The sequence below is a fragment of the Magnolia sinica genome, chromosome 15, assembly GCF_029962835.1.
Source record: "Magnolia sinica isolate HGM2019 chromosome 15, MsV1, whole genome shotgun sequence".
Lineage (NCBI taxonomy): Eukaryota > Viridiplantae > Streptophyta > Magnoliopsida > Magnoliales > Magnoliaceae > Magnolia > Magnolia sinica.
In genome coordinates, this window is record NC_080587.1 from 4,981,270 (window position 1) to 5,007,911 (window position 26,642).

Below are 26,642 nucleotides of genomic sequence, written 5' to 3' on the forward strand. Positions count from 1 at the left end.
TCAGCTAGACTCGGCCACTTGTTGACCCAAGCTTGAACTTGGCTAGCTTGGTCCTCAGCTTGATAGGCCAGCCCGGCTCAATTCAGTTAGCAACTTGGATTAATTCGAGCTGGTTCGAGTCAAAATTGATCTCTACAATATTTTTACAAATATATACGGTGTGGACTTTCACTTTCTCACCATATATAGAACAATAATAGCTTTTTACAAGCATTTTGTCAAACACCTTATCCACAACATCAAAATTAAAGAAAAATGATAATTGTTTCATATGCATACTTTCCTTGCCAGTATCTGGCACTTCCTTGAGTTATTTCATCAAATACTTGGTGAGCATCATTAATATCAGAATGATCGGGTCATTGAACTAGTTCAATCCGAGCCGAGTCAAGCTCAGGCAAGCACACACTCAGTTCAAAATTTTTCCGAGCTGAAAAGATCAACTCAACTTGGCTCGAACTCAACTGAGTTGAATTGTACTTTTTCGTGTCTGAGTCAAGCAAGCTAACTGAGCTAACACGGTTCATGTACACCCCTATAGATCTTCTTTCCCAGATCCCGACGGTTAATCAGTCGTTCCCCGGTGGCCTGGACAATCACGCTATTCTGATTATCGAATGGACCACATCTGGACGGTCGGTAGTCGGAAAGAGGGATTGAACACATGAGGCCCATGTTTCAGTGATCCCAAAACATTGATATTGTGGGGCACACCATGGATGGTCCACGCCCAAATAATAACCCTGATTAAAAGATCCCAGGCTTCTGCCTTGCATTGATTGAATGAGAACCGTTGCTGTATTGTATTTCTCGATGGGTTCTTTGTTGACCGTCTGTTGAAAGTTTTAGGATTTTCCGATCAAAGAGATCTTCAGTTCCTGGACCATTCAGAGAGGGGTCCATAATATCAACGGTTTAGATAACTAAAACATAAACATGGGTCCCACTTTTACAATCTAAGAACATGTGCTGAGTATTATATCATGCATCTGTTTGATAGCCTTTCATTTTTGGTTTCAGTTTCCACACGAGTGTTTCCGCGACACGACACGAAAGAAGTGGGCCCAATCTAACGACCGGTCCAGATCTCACTCACACGCATGCCAGTTTGGCACGTGCGGGTAGAGTAGGGTTCGTGATCCAGCCCTTCCGAGTAACAGAAGCATTTACCCGTCCTCGTCCGTATTTCATACGTATGGTATACGAAAAGAAAAAACCCTCCCAAAACCCCCGTATTCTCACTCTCTTTCTTTTCCACCACAGCAGCCACCGAGGGCGAAGCTCCCCTTAACCTACGCACCCTCCTTCCCATTTTCCTCCGCCCTACAATAGAGAGAGAGAGAAATGGGATCGTACTTCAGCCACGCCGCTCCTCCGCCCCTAGCAAGCGCCGTCCCTCCTCCGTCCGACGCGAAGGATGGAGAGTCCAAGACGGAGGAGAAAGTCGACTATTTGAATCTCCCATGCCCCATCCCTTTTGAAGAAATCCAAAGGGAAGCTCTCAGTAAGTCTCCATTTCTCGAAGATTTTCCATTTCGGAGCGTTTGTTTTCTATCGAACGGCCCGGATGAACTGAATCTTCTATTAGATTTCTGTTGATTTGATTGCATTCGGATTTCGATTCGATATGAGATTGAACTGAATCGTTGCATAGCCCCCTCTCTCTTTCTTTAATCTTTTCAGGGTTTGGAAAAATGACAGTAAAAAAATAAAATGAAATGCAGAGTTTTGTCTTCTCTGGGGAGAGATTGCGATTCAAACGTTATGCCTCCACTGGCATAAGTGTGATGATTCATGTGTGTGTGCATGGATACCGTACACGTGGCATACGTGGACTGTCCAAATAATGGGCCCCACTTATCAGGCTATGAATAGAAAAAAAAATGTGCTTGATGAGTGTCCTGAATGTTTAATAGATAGGTAGCTATCAATGGATGGATAGAATTTTAAGTAGCCAATGTCCAGATTAAGAAGAAAAGTTATTAGAGGCGTGGGATGGCCAACCTATCTGATTTTGGGGCTCTGCCCCATCCATTGGACGGTTTGGATTGAGTTACATGTCATCAAATCTTTTCTTTCTACGTCCACCCGTGTCCTCTTGGGCCTTGCCCTTTCCCTTTTAGAGCCTTCAACTTGAACCTACTCACCCGTCACTGGTGTAGTTACTGGTTTCCGATGCGCATGGATAAACCATCCAAGTCCACTTTCTCTCATCTTATTTACCTGTTGGTGCTACTCCTAAATTCCTAGTCATGCGCATTCATTTCTAGCTCTATCCTTTCCCATCTTGCCACTCATCTTTGACAACATCCCCATTTCAGCTACATGCATCCTATGAACATTTTGTTGCATAACTGCCCGACATTCTGTGCCATAAAACATGGCTGGTCTTATAATTATCCTATAAAATTTCCCATAAGGTTTGAGTGGTACATGGCGATCACATAAGACTCCAGTAGCAAATCTCCATTTCTTCCATCCAGCTTGGATTCTATGGACAACATCATTCTCAAAAAAAAAAAAAAAACATCATTCTCAATCTCTCCACTTTCATAAATTATCGACCCAAGGTATCAAAAATGGTCATTTTGGGAAACTTCTTGGTCAAAAATCTTAACTAGTTTCTTTTTCCTCTCCCATTGTTACTAAAGTTGCATTGTATTGCATGTCCTCTGTTTTCGTTTGAATGAGTTAAAAATCTTTAGATTCTAAAGCATCCTTCCATAGCTTTGCTTTGACCCTTCCTCTCATCTTGTCAATCAAAACTCTGCCATCTATAAATAACGCACACCATCACCATGGGACCTCTTCTTGCTAATGCCTCATTAACTCATCCATAACCAATGAAAAAATATATGGGTTCAATGCCAACTGTTGGTGTAAGCCTACATTAATTGGAAACTTATTTGTCTGTCCACCAATGATCCTCAAATTTGTTAGTGCTCCCTTGTACATATCTTAATCACATCTTTCCCAAATTTGTTACCCTCTGAATTTTCTCTCTAGGTACCTAGGACTCTATTGTATGCTTTCTCTAAGTCAATAAAGATCATGTGGAGATTTTGTCCTCTCCCCATATTTCTCCAGTAGCGGTCTTAGTAGGAAAATAGCTTCAATGGTTGACTTTCTTGCCATGAGTTCAAATTGATTGTCTGATACATTCATCTTATGCCTTAATCTTTGCCTTCAATTACCCTCTCCAAAAGTTTCATATTCTTTTAAGTTTAGCCCCATGATAGTTAGTGCGATTCTGTATGACTCCTTTATTCTTGTAAATTGGTACCATTGTACTTTTACTCTGTTCATCTAGCATTTTCTTCGATCTTACAATTTTGTTGATCAACATTGTTAACCAAAATAAGCCAATCTCCCGTGCACTTCCAAACCTCTATTGGTATACCATATGATCCAAGGGCTTTTCTTGTCTTCATCTTTCTTAAAGCTTTGACACTTTAGATGTGTTAATCTTATGAAAGCATCATTGGTCTCAGCTGTATTTGAGTTTATGATTCCTTCATCTTTAAACTCTCAAAGCAGTCATTATTTAATAAAGGTATTCAATAACGAAACACTGGCGGTAACGACCATTGCCATTGCTGTTATTATACGGACCATGATGGACAATACAATGTCCATTACGGCCTTTGTAACCATTGTTGTGGCCTTTTTTTATTTTGAAAGAAAAAACTTGTATTGGTCACTCAACGGGTTGTTATGGGCCATTTTTTTTGAACAACTATTATGGCCCCATAACGCATGACAGTTTGCACTGTTACTGTTACATAATGGCTGTAACTGCCCTTATGTAGCCATTTTTTATTTTTTATTTTTTGAAAACCTTACATTTAACAAGTTCTGGAATAGGTCCACCACCTTTCATTCTTCTCATCATCCTTAAACCAGTGCCCTCCGGTCGTATTTAATATATATAACATTATGTAGGTCCCTTCTTCTTCCTCCTTGTTTATGTAAGTTTGAAGACATTTACCTTCTTTTGTCCCCAATCTATTGTACCGATCATCATATGCCATAAGTTTTGCCTCACTACTTTCCTAGTGTTCTTTTTGACGTTTCCATGTTCTTCTTATTTTCCTCGTATCCATTTCTTTAGTTGCAGGATCCTTCTAACTAGGTTCTCTGATGTAGGATGGATGGCCTAGCCTAGAATGATGTAATGAGATCATTAACGGATTAACTAGAACAAATTAAAGCACAAAATAATGCTAGTCAATCACAAGCTTAATGAAATCAAGTATTTAAATATGCTCAAATTCAAGACTAAATCACAACCCATCCGTTAGATCTCATAAAACATGATTATATAGGACCTATGGAAGGTAGGACTTCCATCTAGCATATGAATTGATATAATTCTAAAGGGAATCTCTTGGTTTATTAAAGGATTTAAGAACAAGGGTTTTGGGATTTTAGAAAAATTGGGGTTTTTGTGAAATTAGGGGATTTTAGGAAATTAGGATTAGGGTTTAGATGTAAGGTTATGGGGAATTATGGTTTTGAGAGTTAGGTTTTGAGAATTAGGACGATTTAGGATTATGGTTTAAGATTAGGTTTTTGGGAAATCTAGGTTTTAGGATTGGACTTGAGAGTTTTAGGCTTAGGGTTATAGATTTTAGAGAGAGGACTAAGATCAAAGAGGGAAATAGGAGGGAGATGGGTTGGCCATATGGTCTTATCTGTATGGTCGTACGGTCGTGTGTGGAGGTTTGTACGGTGGTACGGTGTAAGTAGACACAGGTAAAGATGGCTTTTGAAGGAGATTGAGGAAGGGTTTTAGGGAAAACCAATGTTCGAAATATCGGTATCATGTTACGTATTGCACCCTTGGGATACAGATACATATCGGTTATCGCATGGGATATATCGATTGTATTGCATAATGTATCGTTGTTATTGGAAACATGGGGAAACATTAGGAAATTGGTCGAAATTTTCAATTAAACTTTAATGATTGTAAAAAAAAAGATATCAATACACACTTATAAATCAAAACATTACAAAAAACAAGTGCACATAACAGGTTTTCTTTGTAAGGGGTCCTAATCTATGTGTTGTCTAACTAAATTGATGTAAGTATATTCAAACTCTATTCATATAATTTATAAATGTAAGAAGACGTGTGGAAACACAAGCAATGCATTCAAAAGCAAAAGAAGAATCAATAGATCAGGTTACATATATGTTTGATTTTATGTTTGGACACAAAGATCGCAACCGATTTGTGAGAAATTCATTTTATTTTATTTTTTTAAATTTTTCGCGACTCTGCTCATCTCTTCCAAATCTCAAAATCGAAGCTCCCAATGCATGATTTTTCATGTTATCATGGATTTGTAATAATTCGACACTGATTTAACATGATTTATAGAAAAAAAAAAAGAGATCAGAAATCGAAAATGCTCACCAGATCGAACATGTGGTATATATCCCACTACTTTTGCATTTTGTATCGCACATGTGGGATATAAGATATGTTGTGGGATATATCAGCCGATATCGTTAATACTTAAAACACTAGGGAAAACAAAGTAAATAAAGGAGTATAGAAGGATTGAGAGAGATTGAGGAAAGTAGCGAGAGAGAAAAGAAAAGAAAAGTGTAGATAATACCTTGAAAAAGGAAAATAAGAGAAATAGGTAAGATGGAATCACTCCATGGCTTCATACCGTTACAATCACAGGAGATTTTACTTAATTAAAAAGCAAAGAGAAAGAGATTTTTTTTTTTTTTCCATATGTAATAATGGCTAAGATGGGGATGTCCAAGCCTTTATAGTATCAAAAAAGACTTTTTATAAAAAGATGCTCTCAGATAAAAATTCTCATATAAAGACACTCAATGAAATAAAATTTAGTCCTAACTCTCTAATCTCAACAAAAATATAAGTTAAACCAAAAAAAAAAAAAGGAAGCAAAACATATAAACAAACTAAATAAACTAAACTATTTCGTGGCGTGTGGGGTCCATGATCAAGACGTCTAATGACGATGATTCAACGGTCAAAATGGTCTATGGTCAAAATCCAACTGGCCAAATGGTCCAACTAAGTAACCCACATGCATCTTCCCAGGTGGGGCCTTCAAAGATGCATGATCATGTATGTGGGGGTCTTCAATAGCTAGGCACTTGAATTGGGCCCATGGGGCCCCATGCATGCACCACCTAGCATGGGAACGGGGGCTTTCCTCCTCTAGTATACTCTGATTGGTGCTCAGATGTCTTCATCATGCTGCTCCCTCATTGAATTGTGCTTTGGACACCCGTTCCCTCATCCTAAATATTTATGCTTTTTTACATCTTGAAACAAATGCTTCCCTGCTCCTACACTTGAATTTCTTACTGTTTCGCTTCATGTTGTGTGCACATATATCCATTTCCTTGCTAAGCCTTGAACATGATCCTTTGTCCCTGATAGCCTCTTGCGTCTCATTGTTCCACAACCAAGTTTCCTTATATGAGTGACTTTTCCCTCTATATACTTTTAACACTTCTTTTGCCACTTTCATATTGCACTCAACAATCTCATTCAACATATTATCTTCTTCCCCGACATTCCACTTTGCTTCTTTCATCAATTTATTATTAAAATAACACATTTTCTCCTAAAAAACTGTTTTGTCTCCTTTTAAATCCCACAAACTTGTTTTTGGACACATTGATTTCACTTTCTCTCTTCCATCTCTTAATGTAAACATCCATAACCATTCACATATGTAGTCAAACTATCTCGTGGTATAACCTTGTAGTCTTTACATATTGATCGTTTTGTCTTCTTAAGTACAAAGAGACTATACACACACAGGGAAGAAATTGTGAGCAAACAGTGTGCATTGTGCCCCTAATCTCTCACCATCGATATCATGGGCAGGAAGCTTAACAAGCATATCAAAATGAGCACTTGAAAATTCCCATTTGAAAAAATGCTTGCTAGATTCCCACCAACCAAGATTTTGTAGTGGGAGATTATGTGGAAAATGCTTGCTAGATTCCTATGGGAGATCGTGTAAAATGCTTGGTAGATTCCCACCAACCATCATTTTGTAGTGAGAGATTATGTGTGCATTGATTCTTGGTGCTTGCGGTGGGTATTGAGGTCATGCTTGTAATTTTGTAATATATACAAGAGCGGTTGATGTATGACTCTTAGGAGTCTCAACACCTGGTCAAGGGTTTGAGTACCCATAGGTGGTGAAATTCCACTATGGCGTGAGTGTGTGGGTGTGTGTGTGTGTGTGTGTAAAAAAAAAAGTGGTTGACATATGATCTAACTAGAGTTATGGCCCTTGATAGAGTAGAATGGCAGAACATGATTCATATAGTTGACCCCAATTAGTTAGGATAAGACTTAGATGATGATGATATACAATAGTAGATTGTAAAGACTTTGATGTTTTTTCCATAATTCATGAAATTGTGCTGAATCATCCATGGTACATGCCGATGCATTCATGCATACCCATCCTACCATCCGGATTGCCCAAATTGCAGGCCTCACTTGGATGTAGCTAAAGCGAAGAGCAAAGAGCGATGATTCTTCCCAACATCCGTCTCATGTGTATGTCAAGTGAAGAATCGATCAATCATCTGTTCATCCACTGCCAGTTTGCCACCAAAATTTGGTCGCACTTCTTCAGTTTGTTGCACATCGATTGGGTTACACCGAAGTCAGTGGAAGAGTTGCTTCGGGCTTGGCACAGAGTTGGATTGGGCAAATCCGGCAAAAATATTTGGAGACTGCTAATCATGGCAGTGTTTTGGGTTATTTGGAAGGCTAGAAATGATCGTTGCTTTAGAAATATGGCGGAGAGTGATTCTGTGGCCATTTTAGAAATATGGCGGAGAGTGATTCTGTGGCCATTTCTAGAGTGAGGAATCTGGTTTCTGGCTGGGTCATGTATGTTAAGGCAGCTTCGGTTGGCCTTTCGTTTGGGTCTCTTTGATTTCTTGTTGCTTGGGTTGTATTCTTTCCTCGTGTCCCGTGAGTCTTCTAATAAAATTTTCTGTTACCTCTCAAAAAAAAAAAAAGAGAAAAAAAAAAAGAAAAAGAAAAAGAAAAGAAATGCTAAATACACAAAGGGCATAAAGAATAGGCTCCAAAATCTTCTTGCTACTTTGCAATGAAGAAAGGGATGGTCCACTAATTCTTTTACTTCTTTAGACATGAAGCAAATGTTAGGGAACCTTGTCTCCAATAGGGAAGGTGGTTCGGTGCAAGTAATGGTTCAACACCACTATGCAAAAAACTGCTAGTCTAAGAGGCATATATGTTCCCCGCATGATGGTGCATGAGGATCTTGTCTCACCCTTACATGATAGATAAAAGACTTAACTAAAAAAATGATTCATGGAGTTGATCGTTTTCTGAATCATCCCATCTAATTTATTCCTCAAAAAGATCCATTTCAAAGTTTCTTGATTTCCAGCTAAAGGTAGTATCCCTAACTAAATTTTGATTTGTGAACTCATAACATCTTTAGTCAAGCACACATTTTCATATGATTGAAACCATTCAGCCAAGGGAAACTAATGGTGGACAAACTACCTTATATGTCTTCACATTATCTATCTCCTCCAACTCTCACCCTGACCTTGATTCCCATAGTGAAGATATTGCCACCCCTTTGAGTCATCCCAAAACTTATTATATCTCTTTCCATATTCTAGGACGTTTATGATGACGATCCTACCTGGAAGCCTATCCCTAGCTCAATATTTGTATGCAATCACAAGCCTTCAATGATCATTTGGTTAACTGACCAAAATGGCACTTCCATTTTTCCAGCAACCCAACTTTTATTTTGTACCTGCCCTCATACCTCTTTTCCCCTTTCCTCCCATTCCATCCTCTTCCCCTTTGATTTTTTTTTTTTTTTTTCATGTCCTTCTGTTAGATTGAAAGGAAATTGTGGCTTGCATCCTTTCCTTCCTCTAATATTTGATATGTCCCATTGGGAGAAATGGTTTCCTGTTGAGCAGCCCATAGGAAACCATTCGTGCTAGCAAACAAGGGGTCACCTCGGGTGGGCCTCATTGTGATGTGTATGTGAAGTCCACTCCAACCATCAGGTGTGTCACCCCATGTTAGGCTTAGCCCAAAATTCAGGTAGATCCGTGATTCAAGTGGGCCACAGCAATGGAAACAGTTGGGAGGGGGACACCCACCCTCGATTTTGTACGGGGCCCACCATGTTGTGTATGTTAAATCTAGTCCATCCATTAGGTGTGTCACCCAAATGTAATGCCTAAGGCCCATAAATAAGGCCATTTTGCAATTCATGTGGGCCCTGGTGAAATCAACAGTGGGTATTCACTCCCAACTGTGTTCCTTTGTGTGGCTCACCTGAATCATTGATTAACTGGATTTTTTGGCCCTGGCCCTAACATGATGTAACACATCTGGTCGGAGTAGATTTCACATACACAACATGGTGGGGCCCGTTCAGTTTGCTCTCCTACGGCACGGCTCACAGGAAAAACCATCTCTCATCCCATTGGAAAGTTCATTCTATTTTGTTGAATGCTCACATAATTTGGTGATTTACATCACTTTGCAAGCTTTTCTGACAGCTATAATTCATATGATTATCTGAAATATTAATTTATCTTAATGCATGTTTTTGCAGTGTCTTTAAAGCCAGAACTTTTTGAGGGTTTGCGCTTTGATTTTACGAAAGGACTCAATCAGAAATTCTCACTTAGTCACAGGTAGATTAAGCTATAGATGCATCTGGTGCAGCTGCAATTTCCTTTCCTTTTGGTCAGTCGTAGAAATAACTGACAGCTTGTGAGTCCTCCGTCAGTGTGTTCATGGGTTCTGCGGAAATTCCCTCCCAATCGTCCGAAACCATCAAAGTGCCTACTGCACACTACGAGTTTGGGGCTAATTTTCTTGACCCAAAGGTAGCATTTCAACTTTGAACTAGTTTTTATTATTTACATTCTAGTTTTCTGGCTGTCTAATTGAAGCATGATATATTTGGTGGGTTTTTTGCAGCTAATGCTTATAGGGAGGATATTGACTGATGGGAGGCTTAATGCAAGAGTCAAGTGTGATTTGACTGATAACCTTACTTTGAAGATGAATGCACAGGTTTTTTTTTTTTGGATTTTTTTGTAAATTGTGGATATTATTTTATGACAGGTGGAAATTGAATGCACTTATATTTTACTTGGTAATTTGGATTTAACACTTTTTTTTTTTTCGATATGTTTCATCCAGATTCAAAATGAGCCACATTTTTCCCAGGGCACATTCAACTTCGACTACAAGGTTGTCTTTTTTTTCTTGTGTGATTCAAATTTAATATAGATGTATGCCATATATTTTGAAATTCAATCATACAGTCTTCCTTGCGAACTGTGCATGATCAACATCCATGCAATGTTTGAGATGCTGAGTTAAATGTTTGAATGGTTAGAGGAATGAAATCATAACAGTGCAGTCTGTCTTTGCTTTTAAAAATTTCTAACAATAGAAATCATCATCAGCGATGAGGGGGGTCATATTTCATATTTGCTCTTCTTGTGCATATCCTAGGAAATAGATGAGGAAAAGGGCTTGTGGGGGGTTTTTGATGTTCCCATGGATTTCTGCATCCATCCATGTTTCTTTGTTAATATTCGTTAAGCAAATTATTGATAAAAAACCCGTCACGGTTTGGGTGAACGGCTTTGGTCGTGGGTTTGCTCCCCACAGACACGAGTTCGAGTCCCCGCCTCGTGGATTACCCGATGCATGTGGTTGGCGGGTGATTGTGTTCATCCGCAGGGAATAGTCTCGCCTTAAAGGGGTGGGGATACCCTGTCGTCGTTAAAAAAAAATATTGATAAAAAGTACCATAGCAAATCTTCTTAAGCTTTACAACGTTTTTTTTTTTTTTTCATTTTTTTAAGACTTGGATATTCAACGCTAGTGGTTCTCATTTCACTCCTTGAGCTTTCCTTTGAGTCTCTTAAGTGCTGGAAGTGTATACTCTACTAATATGTTATGCCATGCATTTTCTGACTTATGCACATCTTTGTGATGCCTTGTTCTAGTCTCTCTCTCTCTCTCTCTCTCTCTCTCTCTCCCCTCAATTTCTTGAAACCCAAATACTATGCCAGCCAAGGTGTGCAAAAACGGTTATGTATCGACCATAATGGCTGGAGCCATTACACGGTACGGGTCCAAAACGGGGACACCCAATATTTTTGGATGGTAACGGCCGTTACATGGAATAATGGTCATTACGGTTCCATGATAGTTGTTATGCACAACAAACCTAAAGAAAAAGATGAAAAAAGAAGAAAAAAAAAACAACATACCTTTTTCTTCTTCCTCTTCCACTTCTTCTTCAGATTTTCTCCTTCTTGGGATGTTGCAGCTGTTGCGGCGGCGGTAGCAGCAGTTGCTTTCCTTCTTCTTCCCCCGTGGTAGGTGGGACAGTGCACTTGCATTGTTTCATTGCGTGGGGCCCACCTTGATTTGTGTAATTTAAAATTTGGGACCATTGTTGCTAAGTCACAATCCGAAAATTAAATTGTTTGAATAGTTTTCATCATTAATTTGTAGACACTTGTTTTTTTGAAATATGACCATTTGATATTTTTCATTCTTCATTTTCCAATTAATGTCCAATAATCCATTAGTGGGATAAGTGCTAATGGATTGCATGAATTTGAGCCTGATTTGGGGCATGAAATGGTTCCCCAAATTAGCCCCAAATCAACAACACTATTGAGCCGAATTTAATTTTAATTTTTTCTTATGATCTAGGGGAGAAATGATATTAAATTGTTAGGTATATGAATGACATAATATGACACAAAAATCCCTAGACCCTGTATATTAACAAATCCATCAGTCAACCCGATATAACATTCTTACTAAAGACTAGACCGTTACACTACCATAAACATGTTCAAAATTATAAATGAATGCATATTCAGAATATTCATAATTTTCCAGATTTTCTGGATATTTTTTTTTTTCTGATTTTTTTGGAGCAAGAAAAAAATTTCGACTGATACAGGGGTGTTATGATTTCACATGTAACCTGATTTTGGATTTGTCATTTAACAGACGTTAGCTTCCACAATTCACACAGTTTCTTTTGAGTTTGTATATGCCAACTATTCAATATCCAAGGGCGTGTTTGGTTCGTGGAATTGAATGGTATTGAATGGTATTAGATGGGATTAACATCATTATTGCACAATGATTGCATGTCTGGAAATTCCATGGTATTGTAGCCATCCAATCCCATGTTTGGTATAAAAATTTTGCTACTCGAAGACACCGGACTAAGTAAAATCATGTTTGGTGGAACATGGAATTGTAATCAACGGACCAAATTCAAAACGGATTTCGTTCACTTGTACACATGTATAACTAGAATGTCATGTGTAAACGGTGTATGTGGATGGACGACATAGATAAGTGCATGCATCAATGTGGGGCCCACATGTGTAGTGGATTTCAAAATCCATGGAAATCCTACATGGGACCAGATGCAATTCCATGGGACTAAATGAAATTCCATCCCACCTAATCCCAACCTCTCCAAATGCTGGATGGAATTGCACGGTACCAAATGCAATTCTATCCCACCTAATCCCATCTAATACCCTGCGCCAAATGCCCCCTAAGTGCTTGTGTATCAATCGACCTCGTTAGCAGAGTATCAAATAACTTACCAATTTTTTAGAGTGAGAGAGGACTCAGGTTACATCAGTACCGTGTTCTACTGGAAAATATAAAGTGGGTCTTAGGAAGTTTTTAATGGCGAGCGTTGAGCGTTTAACCGCCACTGTTTCCTGTGGTGCAGTCCACCTGAGTTTCAAATCTGCCTCATTTTCAGGCAGCTGGCAAAATGGATGGACGGCATGGATAAAACACATACATCATGGTGGGCCCCACAGATTTTCCAGTAGCACAGGTGATCGCTGTGTGTTACTCTACGCAATCCGAGTTCGGATTGTGGAAGGCACACGCCTTTGAGGATCTGTATATCGCCCGTTACACCCACCGTTACTGCTACGGAACACCTTGGTGTCATCATCTTCTTTCTTGACATGCTAGTACTTCCCATGGACAGACAAAAAAATTCATGAAGCTTCCTCTACTAATCTGTCATGCTCTATTCTAGTATTTCTCATAGTTGATGCCTTTCCACCGACGATCTTGTATACCATATTCAGATGGTAGTCAACTGAATAGGGTCCTTGCATTGTGACAATTTTAGTTGTTCTGTTCCTAAGTGTGAGCTGGATGCAAGATCATTTGAAAGTTGACGAAAGACCTCTCTTTAAATTGTCTTAAAAACATTGTAGCACTTTTGTGGTGTGGGTATTCTATTGCCAATAACTGGAATTGTTTTTTCCTTTCTCTTTATCAGGGTAAAGATTTCAGATCTCAGTTCCAGATGGGGAACAATGCCTTCTATGGCATCAATTATATTCAGGTAATATAGGAATAGTGCCTTCTATGGTGTTACCTTTTATCCAGGTAAAGTAGTAAGCATTCTGCTCTGAATACTTCTCTGATTCACCGACGCATATGATCAGTCTTAACTTTCTGTATTTTTGCTAATGTGCTGGAATCGGGCCCTGTTTTACAGACCACAGTTTTGGCCTGGGACTGAAATTGAGGTCTGCTTAATGAATGTTCCCAGTCTGGATGTAGATTTGACAATTTTTTCTAGTGAAGCCTTATCCAAAGCCTTTGCTTGTGACTGTTATGGGTTTGCCTGGGCCTGAACTTCTAATAAACAGGCGAATTGCAGCTTGTCTCAAACCCAGGCCTATTGCCACCTTGATGCCGTATCTATATTCTGTAACCATGTTGTATCTAGGTATCATGGGTATCGGATATTTGGATAATGCCCCTTGTATGATTTTATGCTGTATGCATTGTAAATGAAGCATTTTGTGTAAATATCTGAATTGTTATGACTGAATGCAGATTGACATATGCAAGAATCATTTCGTGCAATTGTGTATTTGCTCCTATCTTACTGAACCTTGTCAAGATGGCTGGTTGGATCCTTAGATGTTGCTCCCGCTTGAAATTGTGCTTTGGAATTGCGACTCCCGCTCCTGTATCCTATCCATTTATACCCAATGACTTTGAAACAGATTCTTCCTCACCTGCACCCAAATTGCTGCTTCGCTTCACATTTTGTGCAACTATAGGCTTCCCTACTAATCTTCGCACTAAAAGTTGTACCTGTGATGTGTCGCAGACAACGAAAGAAAAAAGAAAAAAAATACACTATCGAGAAATACTGGAATACCGAGCCACTTCCACCCTTAGTCGCAGGATCCTTCCAACTAGGTGTCGGTCTCGCTTTGAATCACGCTTCAGACTTGTGCTTCCTAGCCCTTTATTACATTTTGAAACAGATGCTTATTGCAACCACTCCCGAATATGCTACCATTTCACTTCACACTTCATGCAACTATACTTTCACCAAAGTTAGGACTTTCAAGTTTTTGAAAGGGAAGTATTGATTGTAAAGCCAGGTAATGTTTGACCCAATAGGAAGCCTCAATTATAATAAGTTTAGCCAACTTTTCCCATCTCTTGAAGGATACCGAAAGCTGTCATTGAGCCTTATAGTGAATAATCACAGTTGGTATGAGATATCAAGAAAGATTGTTTCTATCAGAGACAGAAAGAAAATTTTTTTGGTGTTTTATTCTGCTAGAAGGATATGTTTCTTGAGGAGAATGATGTGATGTTTTATTTGTTATTTTTCTGGGTTTTACAAATGGTTAAACCTGTGATTTCTTTTCTCATTTGTACAAATGACACCACCTTCTTCCTTTGGAAGAAGACATTCATTTTTACATTCTTACTGAAAGTGTATTGTCGTTCTGCAGAGTATCACTCCACATTTGTCTCTTGGAAGTGAAGCATTTTGGCTTGGTCATCAAAGAAAATCTGGTATTGGTTTTGCTGCTCGATACAACACGGATAAGATGGTATGGCGACTTTCTTATTTCTTGTCAATTCCATGACACTCATAATGTGGAAACTGTACTTCTCTATGTTTATTGGGGTATCTAGAAGCATAGCTCCATGCGACTACCTTTCTGTTGCTCAGTTTTGTTGTAGGATTAGAATTTATAGAATTGTGTAACTGAAGGTTCGAGATGTTGAATATAACAACGAGATAGTGGATGAGTGCAACTCCAGAAAGAAAAGGGTGGAATCTTTAGCCACTTCTATGGATTCTCTGAAAGTCTGAATTTTCATGCATCTTGGAAGCCAAACTGTTTTGTTGCTGTTATTCATGTTAGTGATTTACTATATTCTATCGCTGGAGTGCCTCATCCACAGGTCTATTTTCTAGTTACAGTTATCCTGCTGCTAGGCATTATGTTCTTACTCTCTTTGCATATGAGAACTGCCACCAAATCTTATCAGAAAATTTCTGACTTCTGATTGACAGAGAGAAGATTTGCTGTAGTTGTTGCAGTTTTGAGTAGACTGGGATTCTGGCATTTGGATAAATGTTTTGGTCGTTTGTTGATTTTCAATTCTATTAGTCATCAATGCTTTCATCTCCATAAAATGAGAATCAGAAAAAGTTAAAAATGAGTTGCGCCACAGCATGTGTGAGCAGTTCGACAAATCAAAACAATAAACTGAACTAATTCAGTGAAGAATCTTTACTGTACCCAAAGATAGGGAAAACGATGTCTCTTCTAATTTATAACAATTATAGGGCACAATTTTGTTTTTATTTTTATTTTGCTTTTCAGAGCAATATTTCCCACATTCTGTTGTTTGCTTTTGTTATCCTTTTCAAGGAGGACTAAGGACTGAGCTGAGGTATTAGGAGGGAGGAGAACTTTTTTTATTTCTGTGTTGCTGTAACTGTCTCTTACAATGACCCTCCTTTCTTTTAGTAATGTGCTGTGTTGGACACCTTCTGTGTTAGAAGTCATTGACATGGTGGCTCTTAGGGGTAAACCTGAAATTATCCTCCTTAATTGTTGTTTAGTGTTAATAACTTTTTTTTAATGGTGTTAATGTATTTTTATGTGTAGCTTTTTCATTGCTACATTTCTTATCACACAACTGTATGGGGTGTATCAGTGTGTCGCTTTCTAGTTTCCTGTGTTGGACATGAGTTTCCATCTCCAACAACGACATGCATTTGTCTCTAAGTTACTTTGTTTTTCGTCTATAGGACATCTAGGTTATTGTTTCTGGATAATCGAAACAACATCTAGGTTATTGTTTATGGATAATCAAAACAGCTTGTTTATGCTTTGACTTTGTGCTTGCAATTCGAAGATGAGAAATGGGTGTTTTCATCAAGCTATTTGATGCAGGACAATTAACCACTTGCTTTAAAAGCTCGAATTGTTAGAGCATGGCGAATTAATCCCTTTTTCTCATAGCCCAGGCTCCACATCTCATGGGTTAGGACCTCAGCCAAACCCCTCTCGCGGGCCCCAAATCACATGGGTACCGCCTCACACGAGCCACCCGCCTCCCCGAGTGTGCCCCTGCATCCCACAGGTAACCCCACTCGAGCCCGGTGTGAAAATGCCCCTGCATTAATCACTCCCGGTGAGGAGTCTCGAACACGAGACCTCTCGCTCTGATACCAATTTGATGCAAGACAATTAACCACTTGCTTTAAAAGCTCGAACTGTTAGATCATGACGAATCAATCCCTTTATTTAATAACTCAGGCCCCACATCTCATGGGTTAGGAATCCAGCCGAACCCCCCTCGTGGGCCCCAAATCACATGGATACCGCCTCACACGAGTCACCTGCCTCCCTGAGTGTGCCCCTACATCCCACAGGCAACCCCACTCGAGCCTGGTGTGAAAATGCCCCTGGATTACTATTCCCATGGAATCTACTTATTAAGGTTCTTGGGCTGACCTAGTGTGGTTCATGCATTTGTAGTTTTTTTGGGAAGGAATTTGGAAAGTCTGTTGGAGTGGATCTCTATTGTGTTCGATAGCCTTCAAGAGATCTTTAGTGGTCCCATTATTTTGTGTTGACTAACTTCAAGACAATTATTTGCTGAGATAACAATGTTTAATTTATAATTGGAAATTTTGTTTCAAGATTGATGCAGGACAACTAACCATTTGTTCTTTCTAAAAGCTCGAACTGATAGAGCATGACGAATCAATTCCTTTATGTCATAGCCCAGGCCCCACATGCCATGGGTTTGAGGCACCCGCCTCACACGGGCCGCCCCCTGCATTAATTACCCGTAGTGAGGAGTCTCGAACACGAGACCTCCCGCTCTGATACCACTTTGATGCAGGATAACTAACCACTTGCTCTAAAAACTCGAACTGATAGAGTATGGCGAATCAATCCCTTTATCTTATAGCCCAGGCCCCACATCTCATGTGTAAGGTCCTCGGCTGAACCCTCCTTGTGGGCCCCACATCACATGGGTTCCACCTCACACGGGTAGGGCCTGCCTCACATGGGCCGTCATCCCGAGTGTGCCTCTGCATGCCATAGGCCACCCCACTCGGGCCCAGTGTGAAAATGCTCCTGCATTAAGGATCCTTCTAACTAAGTGCCACTCCCATTTCATATGCACTTTAGACTCGCTCCTGCTCTTGCTTCCTACCTATTTATACTTATTTACAATTTGAAACACTCTTCACAGTAGCTCCTGCATCCGAATCTGTTGCTACTTCGGTTCATGTTAGTGCAACCATAGTTGGAATGTGGTTAAAGAGGATTAGAAAATTTAGTTGTGCTGTTTTCATATTTTGACATTTGATTCAGAAAGTGTGGTGCATCATATTGAGAAATGGGCGTTAAGTTAATGCTTTGGAAGGACTGCAGGTTGCAGCAGGGCAACTTGCCAGCACTGGGATAATTGCTTTGAGCTATGTGCAGAAGGTATCTGAGAAGGTGAGGAGATTGGCTGTTTCAGAACTCTTTTTTGAATTTCTCAGCTATCACCACTGCATTACCTGTATCTCATGTTGCCTTTGGCCTTCCAGGTTTCTCTTGCAACTGATTTGTTATACAATCATATGACAACAGATATAACCACAAGCGTTGGCTACGATTACATGCTGCGACAGGTACTTCAATATTTCTTTATTATTATAAACTATCTATGCCTTGAGGTTAACGCACTCTTTGGAAGGCTTCTGGGAAAATATATATAGATGAAAACAGGTTCTGACAGTGCAGTCAGGGACCTGCCACCTAGGATTCTGTCTTTTCCTCAGCTTTACTCTCCATCGATATTGCAGTGATGAAAAATTAGTCTTTGGGACGAATTTCTACTTGCGAAAAGATTAAAACATTCTGATGCATGTGTGTAGTTTGAACAGTGACGGAAATATCGAAGAACAAGTAACAAAGACCATGACAGCCAGAAACATGCAGTGATTCTCTCGTTCCCCCCCTGCAAAAAAAAAAAAAAAACGACGAAGAAGAAGAGGAAAAACTGGAATGCACAAATATAAAAGGGGAAACCCAATGGCCGCACTCCCAGGGAATCAATTAGGTTCGACCTTCCATGCCCCCAGTGACCCAACCCCCGAGAATATCTACCAATGAATGCCATAAGAAGTCCTGTCTATCAGATGGTGAAGGATTACTCATTGAGTGAGTTATTTTTTATGATGTGGGCGATTCATGGTGGGACCTCCTTAATGAATGGTTTAGGTCATGGACCAACGTACGCTGTGTTCAAATTTTATTGGAGCTCATGGACATGTACACACATTTAACACGCGGAATTATTAAATCTTTGGCCTGGGGTATACTTGGGTTCTCAATTGCTGCAAGTGTACATATGTCCCCAGTGACCCAAACCCCCAAAAAGAAGTCCTGTCTATCAGATGGTGAAGGATTACTCGATGAGCGAGTTTTTTGATGATGTGGGTGATTCATGGTGGGATCTCCCTGATGAATGGTTTAGGTCATGGACCAATGTGCCCTGTGTTCAAATTTTATTGGAGCTCATGGAGATATACACACACATTTAAGAGGAGGAATTATTAAATCTTTGGCCTGGGGTATACTTGGGTTCTCAATTGCTGCAAGTGGCCCATGGTTCAATTATCCAGATTCTTCTCCATCATGGATGGTTCATGCTCCCAAAAAATTTCATGACAGGGCAATTCTAATATGTATTTCTGGCCTGCAAACAAATGGCCAAGAATACAAATACAGCAAGAATCCACATTCAATTGAAAAAAAAAAACCCGTCACAGTTGGCAGCAATGATCTTCCAAATCTGGGTAGTGTCCAGGGAATGGTCCATCCACGATGTTGAGCACAGTAGAAGTTTGGTCTGCGTCACTGAACCATTGGACCTCGTAGAAACTGGATGTGAGTGTATATTGTGGTTATCCTTCGGTTGAGGATCATATAGTTCCACCTTTTGTGCACACATGCTCTTGCATGCATGCATGCATGTGCACATGGGTGGTGTATACAGCAATCGCAGAAATTTAAATGCTCTCATTAATTACAGAGTATTATGTTCATCATGGGTACATGAAAATGTAATGTGAATTCTTGTTCTGACATTAGTTTCAATGAACTATTGCATTTGAAAAATCACATCCCTTGTTCGTCTTTTCCATGAAGTGTCTAAGGGCCTCGTCAGCATGTAAAATCCCCATTAGGATTAGGGCTGTTAATAGGCTGGCCCTGGGGTCAGCTTATGCCTGGGTTTTGACCTACTCGGCCTGGGCCTACTCAAAATTTTGATTTTGCTTGGTCCAGCCCTGCCCATTGGAAGCCCTAATCTATGTTGTCAAAATCCTACAGTTTTTTATTTAATATTTGAGTCAAATCTTAAGCAAAACGATTTGAATCCCACCACTGAGTCCCTGTTTATATGAATCCTATGATTTACGATTCAAATTATACTTGTTTTCTTCTATTTTAAGCTTCACTTGGCTTTCATTGTATGTTTTAAAATTGGTGGGGGCTTTAAAAATCATTAAAAAAATCCTTTTAAAAAAAAATTGTTTAGAAAATAATTTAGTTTTTTGATATTTCCACTTGCTCAAACCAGTGTATCCTGCTAGATATTGAATCAACCTGCAGTTTCATGTCGCAGTTTGAGTTGAGATCTGAAAGGTTGATCTACTCAGATTTGAAAGTAAAATTTCAAGTGTGCATCTAGAAGGAGGTCTCTATATTTTTATTCTTTCCGATGATCTTGTGTCCTCTTTATTTATGTTGCCCGGTTAGAATGGATGTCCTTGTGAAGTGAGATCAATGCATTGGTTATTTTTGTTACCTAGATGTTAAAAAAAAAAGGTGCCCCACCCAGGCTGTGCTTGTACTGGATTTATATTATAGACTAAATTATCATCATAATCATCATGTTCTTGTCCTAGCTATTTGGGGTCATATATTATTAGATACAAATGGCTACTTTCCTCTCTAATTCTCTTGTATATACTCTTATACATTTAAAACTGCAGAACATGAGCGCATGTAGAAAGATTTTTTATTTTTGGAATGATACTTCATTAAGAAAATGAAAAAAAAAAAGAGGCAACAAAACAAAGAAAAACAAAGAAGAGTAATCATCTCAAAAGCGGAAAACAAAAATGCTGCTCCCAAGACTGAATAAAATTTTGAGAATCTTGACCTTGGCATGATTTCAAAACTGCAGAACATGAGCGCCTGTAGAAAGATTTTTTATTTTTGGAATGATACTTCATTAAGAAAATGAAAAAAAAAAAAGAGGAGTGAAAGAGGCAACGAAACAAAGAAAAACAAAGAAGAGTAATCATCTCAAAAGCAGAAATGAAAATGCTGCTCCCAAGACTGAATAAAAATTTGAGAATCTTGACCTTGGCAAGATTTCGACCCAGTAGCCTGCAACAAAAGCTTCCTTTTATCTCTTCAGAAAAACCTGGAACAATGATTCCAACCTATTGTTAAAGATCATACTATTCCGTTCCTTCCGTATCGGCCACAATCTGGTTAGGCTAGTAAAGACAAACACCACAGGGAACTGCAATGCTTATGGCCACAGCCAATCTCCCAAGCTTGGAGCAGCATTGAGATCGAACAGACATCATCCAATCAGTCTTGGAAAGCTTAAAGAGACCCTTCATCCCTCTCATATGAACAGTGCATAACAGATGGTGCATCCAGGGTTGTTCCCACACGAATTGTAGGAAGTTGGTGAATCAATGAAATGGAAGAGGACCACTGTGGCTAAGTCTCTGATTTCCCGGCTGTGCTGCCCCCAGTTATTTTTGGCCATTTTGATCAAAACTGTTGAATCGTGAGACAGGCTGGCTTGAAGTCATTTTCTGTCATCCAGAGTCTATTGAACATCTTTAATGACATGAGATTGACTGCAGACCTGCAATTGAGGCACAGTCCATTTAGTGCAGATATCTCCCAGTGACCCAGTCATGAATAAAGAACGATTATGTGCCGTTGTCCCTGGCAACATGTATTTGTCTGTGAAGGTGATAGTCGCTGTGCAAGTTGCTCAAGTGGTTGTTAAGGAATCTCTTGATTCCACCTGGTGGACTTGTTGAAGAATACGTCTGCAAAGGTGGTACTCGCCGTGCAAGCTGCCCAAGTGGTTGTTTAGGATTCTCTTTATTCCACCTGGTGGGCTTGTCAAAGATATTGTTCGGGGTCTGTGAGAGCACTTATTAAAGCAAGATACAGCTTGGCCACTAACAATGGAAAAATGGCAATTATGTGCGTGTCACCAGCAACAGATCATCATCCATGAAGGTGACAATTGCCATGCAAGTTGCACAAGTGCTTGGGAAGGATTCCCATGACTCCCCCTGGTGGACTTGTCAAGGATAATCTTTGGGGTCTTTGGAGCCCTTATTAATAGGGCTGTCAATGGGTTGGGTTTGGGTCGGCTCTTATAGCACCTGTACCTGGGCTAACCAAGTTCGGGTCTTGCTGGGTACTGGTATGGTTCTTGAATTCCTGGACCTGGATCTGATTGGGTTCGAGTACCCATCAGGTATCCATCAGGTCCTTGTATCTAGGTTTTGAGTTGGGTTCTGGAATTGTAATAGCATTTTTCATGGTTGAACCCACCCGATGGATGGATTACATCGCACACACGTGCCACTTCGACATGTGTATGGTGTGTTAATGGCTCTCTCACATGTGTGTGGCTTGGGAAACCTCATTTGGTTGCTAAAATCATCAATAGTTGAGATGCCAACTGGATCCAACCTGAGCCCTACTAGGCCCGATTTTTAATCAGTCCAAAGGTCGAGATGCGAACCTGACCTGATTTCTTAATGGGTCCAAAAGATGGTGACTGGAACCATTAAAATTGGGTCCGGTTCATTGGGTTCCTGCGGGTCCGGCTACCCATTGACAGCCCAACTTGTTAAGGCATGACACAGCTTTTGCACTAACAATGAAAATGACCCCTGTTTCTTAGATGATCAATGGTTCACATGCAGTCTTTTGTTAATGCTAAGGCCAACCCTAAGACCACTGTTTTCCTGGCTTGATACGCCGCATTCGAGTTCGCCACATGTAACAATAGTTTGCGTTCTGGATTGTTCATTGTTTATGTCCCACCGTGGCTTGAATACAACAGAAAAACTCACCGATCTAATGATCTTAACTGTCAATGATCAATGGATGACGCAAAATGTTATTGCGGATAGTCAGTGCTGAATGCAAAAAGCCATGCTGATTGGATGGGTAATATCATCAAAAACCACGTGACATGGCGATAGCAGTTCATCCCAGGTGGAAACCGTGGAATGCATCCAATGAAAATCCAGTAACTCTTGTATTTGAGTTTAATCAGTTTATCAGCTATCTTTGACTTTACTAATGACAATGACCATGGCTTTTGCAGTGTCGCTTAAGGGGGAAGCTTGATTCCAATGGGTGTGTTGCTGCTTTTCTAGAAGAGCGGCTAAATATGGGTGTGAATTTTATTCTTTCTGCAGAGGTGAGCTTGACTAATTTGATTCACTTCAAAACTTTTTGACCTCTTATGATTCTGCATCATCATCAAAATAGGAGGTTTGAAAGTCCTGCATGCACTGCTCCCCAAGCACCATGGTTTTAAGGCTCGTCTGAGCTGAGTCTACTTGGATCTGGCATTACCTGGTCCAGTTTGATACCATAAGTTGTCCCCTGAGTCACCCCCGTCTCATGCAAGTTGGGCTGATACACTCCCAACTCAGCCGAGTCATAACTTGACTTGAGACTGAATGAGTCAATCCGAGTCATTGAGTCTAAAAACCATGCCAAGCACCTCTGCACACTGACTCACGTGCCAACTGGGTACATTTATGACATTCGATCTGTGTATAAGGTGGGACTTACCATGTAGGTCCTTTGGTCAAATTCTCAGCCTGGTAAATTATCAGATCGGTCACTTGTGTATGGAAATGATGGATGGTCTAAAACATAGGCTATTGATAGTTTCTGTACATGTGGTGTATGTTAGGACAACATTCATTTTGGTCTAGATCATCTACCCAGTGTTCCACCTAACACATGGCTCAGATGTGTGCATGGTAGATTGGAAATTGGAATGGAATCTGTAGTTGTGGTGTGTGGGCCCAGCAAGGCTTGTAAAGTAGAACACAAATATAATAACCTCTCATCAGCTAAATGGAAATGCTTTTCCTAACTATGCTGTTTTACTTCGAAGAGTCTACAGTATTGCTTTGCTTCGAAGAATCTACAATATTGGATCAAGCATTTTCTGGGCCCAGCAAACTGTATGCGGGGCCATCTTTTGGTGATCTAGACTATTCATATGGTCAATCCTGCGATGTCCCAGAAGGTCATCCCATCAGATTGGCCGAACTGTCTGATTGGATTCCCTTTAAATTTTAGAATCTTTGCTTGTAAGGGAGATATTATGCATGACCCATGTAATGATCAGGACCCACCAGATGGACTTACGTTACCCAGGGGTGGATTCCACTGATACGATTGTTGGGGCGAATGAAAGAAGGCCATTTATTTTCTTTGAGCATCATATAATATGAAGGATCAACAACTCGGATGAATAGAATGTGACTTGTCTGAGTTGACTTGGACTCAGTCGAGTCCGATCATGTTTTACACTGTGAGTTGCGATTGAAATTAGGCTGTGACTTGGCTGTTTCTCGATTCATTTCAAGACTGGATGAGTTGGTATGAATCACCAAGTAAAAAGGAAAAAAAGAACAAAGATAATACCTGTTAAGATATTGCTGTTGGCCATTGCTTTGATGTTCTGATCCATCTCTACTTCTGTCGGCTTTTTGCAGATTGATCACAAAAAGAAAGACTACAAATTCGGATTTGGCATGACCCTGGGAGAGTAGGGAGATGCTTCTTGATCCCTCGGAAAACGATTTTATTTGTATTTCTATCGACTGCTGTTTTCAACGGCTTGGCCTCAATTTAACTTTCATAGGTGTGGTCGAGCCTACCATTTCGGAGCAAGCTCGTTTCGAGTTTTTCCAGGTTGCCATTATTCTTTGGGCAGATAGAAGAAGGTATAGATGGAACTCCCAAGTTTTGTATTTTGACTCAGAGTTACAGTTTCGGTACATTAGGGAACACTGTCCTTTCGAGGCCGTGGCCACGGCAGATTTTAGCCTTTGATTTCAGTTCAGAGCTGGAGTGCTATTCAGTTACTAATAAGTGAAAATTTTAGATAGATGGTCCTGTGGATTTGGACGGTTATTGTTCTCTTGCAAAATCCATGTCCCACTTGTATATCTCCTGGTGTTATGGAAGTCCCATGTTTAGTGACGTGGATGCTCCGTCACCTTTTGCTGCGCCATCATGATATCATTGTCTATTCAAATCTCAATGCTCTAATTTAAGCTGGACCACTAAAATCGTGCGAACCCATTGGTCCAAATCTTAAGAAAAAAAAGAAAAGAAAAAAGAAAAAAAGGCAAAAGAAGGAAAAGAAAAGGAAAGAGTTCTTGTTGTATATGGATGCATGTATTTTTTCTGAGTAGTATATTTGCATAAGCAATCGGGTCCCAGTACACATGACGATTGGTACATAGGCCTTTAGCATCTATCCCACGCTTCCATTTGAAGTAATATGCTGATATTACGATCTGCATTTCTACTTGGAAACTTTTTTGTTTTCAAGGAATATTTGGATGCTCTGTCACCAAAATGTTTATTTCCATGTAAGGGAGTTCGACAGGATTTCTTCTATTCAGAGAACCTTATTTGGGCTTTTTGAAAGGATTTTAAAAAAAGATGAATTTGTAGGTTTTGTTTGATTGATACACTTTGGTTTTGGTGAATATGCGCAATCTAGGGTGATGATATGGAAGAAGTACAGATTTTTTCTATAAGTGCTGTTGAGAATGGATTTTATTTCTAGGAGTTTTGTTTGTTTAGGAAGCAGAAAATTGGGATCCATTGGACAATGGCCCACCTTATATAAACTGTCAACTAACCGTGACTATAGATATGGATAATGATTATTTTTTGAAATTCATTTTTATCTATTTGAATATGAGGCACCCCTTGAAGTTGGATAGTTGCGTCCAAATGAAGGCCTGAATAGGAGTTATTATGCAATGTATTGCACTTTTGGCACATGTACAACCCTTTGTGACAACCATAGATGAAAAATCTTGCTTGAGAAATTTTGATAAAATGATATATTGTGGTAATATCATGAGATATTCAAAATCTTTTTATTTTTTTATTTTTGCGAATTTATTATAATTGGGAAGAAAAATTATTCAACAATTAAAAGAAGTCATTTTGTACTCGTATTTTTAAAATGTTAAATTATTTATTTATTTATTATTTTATTTTTAGAGAGATTTTCTCAAATATCATGAGAAAAATGTATAATTTGGAAATCTCTGCAGAGATTGGCAAGAATGATAATTTTCACTATGGTACAACCAATGTAGTCATTTATAATTGTTGATGGATCCAGGAAAAAAAATAGTTGCGTCCACTAATTTAAGCCATCCGTTAGGTGGGCCCCAGGTTAATTTGTTTATAGCTCTAAAGAGTCATTGGACCATTTATTAGATGATCAAGATAGTCCAATAAAATCAGAATTTGATTAGGGGCCAATCAACGGCTGAGCCCAAAGGATGCTTGGTTTAGATCTACATACACGTGCCAAGTCTGGTAAACATGGAAAAATCACCTTCACCTGACGGACTCAAAAGGACAGAGGAGTCTGGGTTTGAGTACTCTTGTCATGGGCCAGGCCCAATGAGCTGGCCCAACCTGTTGACAACAAATACTCTCTCTCTCTCCCTCTCTCTCTATGGAAAGCATGGGAGAGTGGATTGCGTACTGTGTAAAATTTATGGGACCCACACGTGATGTATGTGTCTTATCCATACCGTCCATCTGTTTTAGCAACTTATTTTAGATTATGAGCTCAAAATTGAAGCATATCCAAAGCTCAAGTGGACCACACCAGAGGATACAATGGGGATAATGACGTCCACCGTTGAAACTTTCCTAAGGCCTACAATGATGCTCATTTGTCATCCAACCTGTTCATAAGGTCACACAGACATGAATGAAAGGAAAACACAAATATCAGCTCTTCTCTTTCCTCTGGTGTGGTCCACTAAAGCTTTGGAATGCTTCATTTTTAGGTTTATGCTAAAAAATGATATCGAAAAACAGATGCATGGCAAGGATCATAT

At 39.6% G+C, this 26,642-nt stretch overlaps 1 protein-coding gene across 1 annotated transcript; it reads left to right on the top strand.

The window, feature by feature from the left end:
* The first annotated feature begins 1,243 nt into the window (after positions 1-1,243).
* On the top strand, positions 1,244-24,675 carry LOC131227026 (mitochondrial import receptor subunit TOM40-1-like). The gene is made up of 11 exons (XM_058222711.1): positions 1,244-1,504; positions 9,642-9,723; positions 9,819-9,918; positions 10,013-10,108; positions 10,238-10,288; positions 13,395-13,460; positions 14,881-14,982; positions 17,839-17,907; positions 18,000-18,083; positions 22,841-22,936; positions 24,255-24,675. The coding sequence occupies exons 1-11, from the start codon at positions 1,345-1,347 to the stop codon at positions 24,309-24,311; spliced, it is 963 nt and encodes a 320-aa protein (XP_058078694.1). The 5' UTR covers positions 1,244-1,344; the 3' UTR covers positions 24,312-24,675.
* The last annotated feature ends 1,967 nt before the right edge of the window (positions 24,676-26,642 follow it).